Source organism: Pinus tabuliformis, chromosome J, assembly GCF_031772625.1.
Source record: "Pinus tabuliformis cultivar Carrire ecotype Pingquan chromosome J, CPIR1, whole genome shotgun sequence".
Taxonomy (NCBI): Eukaryota; Viridiplantae; Streptophyta; class Pinopsida; order Pinales; family Pinaceae; genus Pinus; species Pinus tabuliformis.
Window position 1 is genome coordinate 1,030,403,479 of NC_142295.1, and position 5,900 is coordinate 1,030,409,378.

At 41.4% G+C, this 5,900-nt stretch overlaps 1 protein-coding gene across 1 annotated transcript; it reads right to left on the minus strand.

The window, feature by feature from the left end:
- Positions 1-221: 221 nt before the first annotated feature.
- Positions 222-842, minus strand: LOC149230375 (uncharacterized). The gene has a single exon (XM_089381298.1). The coding sequence runs from the start codon at positions 840-842 to the stop codon at positions 222-224; it is 621 nt and encodes a 206-aa protein (XP_089237424.1).
- Positions 843-5,900: the final 5,058 nt, after the last annotated feature.

A 5,900-nucleotide genomic window follows, 5' to 3' on the forward strand; every position in this document is an offset into this window, starting at 1 on the left:
CATGCTCTGTTAAAATCTTTAGAAAGATCAATATTGAGAATGATTCTTTTAATGTTCTTGAGCTTAATGGAATGTAGCCCTTCTTGTGCAGTATCATTGGCTTCATGGATCTGTCTATGATTGAGGAATGCAAATTTCTCCTTGGATAACATGGGCTTGATGTGGATAGCACTGATCTTGGATATGATTTTGTATATGCAATTGCAAAAGGATATAGGCCGTTAGTAATCAAATGTCTGAGGGTTATCATATTTGGGGATGAGTGTTATAAATGTAGAATTAAACCCCTTGTGCATCTTCCCAGACAGTTTGCAATCCTCGATAGCCATGAGGAGATCTAATCCAATATGGTCAAAAAAGGTAAGATAAAATTCAATAGGCCATCCATATGGTCCAGGGATTTTGTCTTTTTTGAACCACTTCAGTACAACTTCAATCTCCCCCAGTGTGACCGGATTGTTCAATTTCTCCACATCCTCCTCATCCACAAATCGAGGCATTGTCCTGGCAATGCGGAGTACTTCTGTAATGGTAGCTTCTCGTGGGGCTCTAAACATTTGGGAGAAATGTCTAGTGCCCATATCCACAAGCTGATTGAAGGTGTTGGCCTCCCTTCCATTTTGATCTCTTAAACTCCATATCGTATTGATTAATTTCCTCCCCATGGCACATTGTTGGAAGAATTTAGTATTTTCATCCTCGGCCTGTAGCCAAATGGATCTTCTCTTTAATCGCCAAGTCTCCTCTTTTTGTCTTAAGAGTTTAATCTTTTCTTCTTCCAACCTAATAAGTTGTTCCTTCCTTTCAATGGATATATAACCTGAATTGCTTGTGCCCTCCATCTCATTAATTTCTGCTTCAATTTTCAGTAGTGTAGCATCATCTCTTATCTTTTTCCCTTTTGGCTATAAGAGGGTCCTGTTCTTGATTCAAGATAAATTACTAGATATGACTGTGGCCGGTGAGGAGTTGTTATCTTGGCCATAGTGAATCCAAGATTCCTTTACAATATTATGCAGTTCTGCTTCCTCAAGCCAGGCCGAGTTAAATTTAAAAGGAGAGTTTGGCTTACAATTGGAATTCATTACTTCAAAAAAAATAGGGAAGTGATCAGATATTCCCCCAAATCCCACCCATTGTCTAATTCTGTCCAAACGATCCACTAATGGTACTTTAATGATAAATCGGTCCAATCTTCGGGCCAGTGCATCCTCGCCTATTCTCCTATTTCGCCAAGTAGGCTGGATCTTGGCCGTGTCTATATTCAGGAGACTATGAGAATCCAATAGGTGCTCAAAGTATTCAGTCAGGGGATTAGTCTGTGCTCGAGAGCCCCATGATTCAACATGTCCTAATGAGAAGTTTAGATCTCTGCCAATGATGATATTGTCCTTATCCATAAAATATGAAGTCATCAGTTTATCCCAGAAGCCCACACGATTATGACAGGGTCCATATATATTTATCAAGTGAAGTGGGGCATCTAGTTCAATAGATGTGATGTCTGCACCCAATACACCTTCACTTCCCCATATGTTTTCAATCTTAATAGTTATGTTATTGAAACCTATGGCGCATCCCCCCGATCGACCTCTCACATCAAGTGTATGGAATGTCCAACCAGGAAGAATGGATGTTAGTAAGGTGTTGATGGCAACACCCTCACCCAATGTCTCTTGTAGGAATAATACATTAATCCTCTCATATCCAAAAAGTCTCCTGAGTGCCAATTTTTTGTCTGGGCTAGCCAAACCCCTGCAGTTGAAAGATAGGCACTTCATGGGGTAACCAATTCAGGGTTACCTTGTTCTCTAATAGGTCAATGGAAGTTTGTATGCCCATCACTGCCTCAATCCCAACCCTCTGGATGGCCTTAAATATATTTGATTTCCTGCCCCTGGGAATTTTCTGAGATTTAGGGGGAGGGTCATCACCTAGGCCAAAGGTGTGATGTGGCTTGGGGTGGGCAAGGGATCGAAGATTGTATCTATGTTGTGAGCTATTGCCCGTGATTCATCCCATTCAGTATGTAATGAGCGCATACCCTCAATTGTGGTAGGATCAGTAGCCAGGATAGTGGGGGGGGGTGTAATAGGACATGTGATGGGATTCAAATTGCATGCAGATAAACCCAAACCTGATGCAACAATTGATAAATTGGCATATTCAGAATTCAAAACATTACAAGATATGGGAGGAGAGGATATGAGAGTACCCAAAATTGGACTAGTGCCAGAGGAGTGAGATCGAGTGACCCGTGCATCAGGAGTCTGAGCATCCGCTTGTTGAGGAGTCTTCCTAGTCTCTCTCCGTCGCCTCAGGGGGTTTTGGTTGATGTATTTTGTGTAGGAGTCGATCCAATATCCAATTGTGTCCGTTTTCTTGTTGTCGTATGTCTTCTTGGGGACTCGATGTGCACATTGGTGATCAACGGGAAGTCTTTATACAAGTGACTGACTTCATGGAAATGCCTGCACTAGAATGGTACCCCTCATAGTCTAGGATCTGCCATCTAATGAGCTCCCTGTATTGCAAGTAGAGACTTTCTACTAGCCCTTCTCTGGTATCCAAATGTACCAGAATTCTGGCAATGGCAATGCTGCCGGATTCAATGTATGATCTATCGTGGTCTAGATATATCCCCAGATCATCCCCAATGCACCTGAATACATCCTCCAACCAAAATTGTAGAGGTAGACCTAGTAGTCGTACCCATATTGGTCCCGCCCCCAATTTTTCTTTTTCAGGGTCGAAAAGTGGCGTCCATCACTTAAGTAGTACCAGAGTCATTTCTATGTGCCAGTATTTGGACAATACCCAATTTTCCTGGTCAGGTCTTGCGAAGATGAGGGCGAACCATCCATGCATCATAGTAAGGATGACCGACAGTTGATTCAGGATGTGGCCCCAAATCTCCACAGTCCATCGTTTTAACCTAGACAAGGAATAGTTTCGGCCTCTGAATCGACCAACTATCACCGTGATTTCATTGTCCGCAGCCTGTGCCATACTTATGCCTTCTCCAAAAACAAGCAGTCGCCCACATTCCCGCACCTTAGTGCACTTGGATTTTTTCCTGCCCGTCCTCTGTGGGTGATTTTCCAGGGTATGTTCAGGCACCTCTGGTTGGTTATCATCAGAGTCCGATACCTTGGTTTCCTCTTGTGTTGGTATTTGTTGTGATATACCTTCAAAACATCTAGAAGTGCGAACCGGGTGCTGGGGGCGAGTAACCCTTGGGTCGGCCCCTGGGATGTCTGGTATGTTGAGCCCTAGATTTTCTATGCCAAATGTGACTGCTTCATGACCAAGTAAACCCCCTGCTACCACAGATGTTTCTCTAGGACCAGATGTGTGTTGCACATGTTGTTCATATTCCCAATACTGCAGCTCAGAAGGAGAAGGTATTTTTAGTACCGGTTGAGGTTGTTCATCCTGTAAATTGTATAGGAACTCTGAAGTCACTACAGGGGTCGGTTGAACAAACCCTAGGTCATTGAGGGTGGCCACTTCATCCTCCATATCAGATATAAATGCCCCGACCTGGACATCCGGTACATGGGGGTTCTCCGGTGTTTTCCTGGCTAGATGTTGAGGTGGATCAACTGTCCAAATTGGTGTTGTATCCATCGAGTTTGATGAGTAGTCAACCAGCTCTTCCTCCATGAAAATGACGTTTGTTACTATTGTTGTTGTTCCAATGAACCGTGCATAGAAAAGTTCTGCCTGTTTCTGAAAATACCCGGGCCCAGTGAATATTCTAAACAGTCCTTCGGTCGGTCTGTTTCCCTTCCACATCTTGTTGTCCAGCCTCACCTACGCCCAAAATTGTTAGCCCCATCCAAGTCTGTGAGGTGCCCGAAAGTCGCCGGTCATTGAAACCGCCGTTGCCATTTTGACTGTTAGCTCTTGTTGTCCCTAGGTTTCCATTGCGATTCTATGGTTTTACCATTCGCACTAGAGCCATCTGGAACCCAAAACCTTTGATCATCGTGGAACTTGTCTCGTGATCCTACAAACTTGCTTCTAGGGTTTTGCGGATTTTTGAATGTAAGTACTTCATAAGAGTTGGCCTCCCCTTTCTCATGCCCACAAGATTACAAATCTAAACAAGGAAATTGATGCTTATAGATCATTAAAGATCCAAACAAATTCGATAAAACCTATAACTATTTACCCAAAATAAAAATCCTTATCTACTTTGACATTTACATGCCTTGAGGTCTTACATAATATATGGAGATGATTTAACTAACTCCACAGTTTCCGCTTACTAGTTTGACAAATTTACCAAAATATAAAGATATTTGACAAATATATTTTCAAGAAGCTTACCTACATAGTTACGAGGAGCTCATCTTCTTAAAAGACTTTGGCCTCCTTAAGGCTTGAATTACAAGATTATTTGGGAAGATATGCTCCTAGATAAAAAATGGATGTTCAAAAAATTCATATTATAAGGGATTTGAAGTTGGTCATTAATTGGGCAAGCAAAAATTATGTGGTAGAAAATGTTGGTCTAAACTACCTATTGCAGAACATTCTCTTTTTCCAATATTTCTAGTGGCTATCTTTCACTCACATCGAAATGGAATAAAAAAGCTAATGAAATTTCAAATTAGGAACTTCTCTTACTTGAGAGGTCCTTTAATGTCTACAAGTTTGTTGAAAATTAGGAGGCAAAAGTTATGGAGTTATCGATCCCTGAGCAAAGCTCTTTCCAAGTGCTACAAACGACCATATGTGACAACCCCAAGCTAATTCCCCTCCATTGTAAATATCTCCTATATTTTGATTATAAATTAAAAGGCCTAAGAATTAGGACACAAATTTCAGAGTTTAAAGAAGGAGGTTTCTTGGGATTGGAAGGAAACTTGACTTGTTTTATTGCAACCATGAATGGTTAGAAAGTATGTTTTTAATTGGATTGACCATATTAGTCAATGGAGCTAGACAAGAGGGAAGAGGAACTATGCCTACATTCGATAAATTCACAAGGAAGAAAGGACAAAAATTAAGAGGTAGAATGGGCTGCATAGGTAAGACTGACAACCTAATGTCAAAAAATAAGAAGTGGAAGGGAGAGTTGGCACAAAAGCATCCCCATCACCATGTGAAGACAAAACAACTATGATCGAGCTGGCAAAATGGGAAATAGGAGTTTTTTCCCACACAATCAAACGATTGCAGCATGATAGTGGAAAGGCCTACAAAGAGAGGGTATTTTCTAACCACATTTGGGGGATACAAAGAGAAATGAATAAGGAAGGAAAACATTGTTGGAAAATAACAAGAAAATAAACTATGAGGAAGATGATAGAGAAGGAAGTAATTTCATTATAGAGGAAGAAATAAGGCATAACATAGGATGAAAGGAGCATATAGTTCTATGTTCCTACCAGAAGGAAAAGAGCAGAGTAAAAATTCGGTTAAGCATTGAGAGGTGGTGAGAAAATCCATCAAGTGAGGAAAATAGTCTTTTTACTCCCTTGACATCTTGGGTGGAGGCTTGTTCCTTATACTGTTAGTAAGGAGAGTTCTTTAGCCCCCTCTACTTTTTTTCTTATTTTTATAGTGGGTTCTAGACTCCCATGATTGGGTGGATCACTATGTGAACGAATTGTTGATAATGGATGTGATAGACCTTTCGGTTTTGGGTGGAGGTGAGCCTCTGGATTCCTTGCTTCAACCTGCAATGGTAGAGTCACTATTCTTAATGAAGTAGTTGAAGGGTGGAGGTGGATGGTCCTCTGGAGTTCATGTTCTAGTTGGAAAAATTTGTTTAATCCCTTAAGCACTCATCCTCAAGCTCTGGAATTTAGCTCGGGGGTGATTACTGCAAGAAAGGTTTGGTTGCAGTGTGTCTAAGGTTTGGTGGAGAGTTGAAGTCCCAATATGAG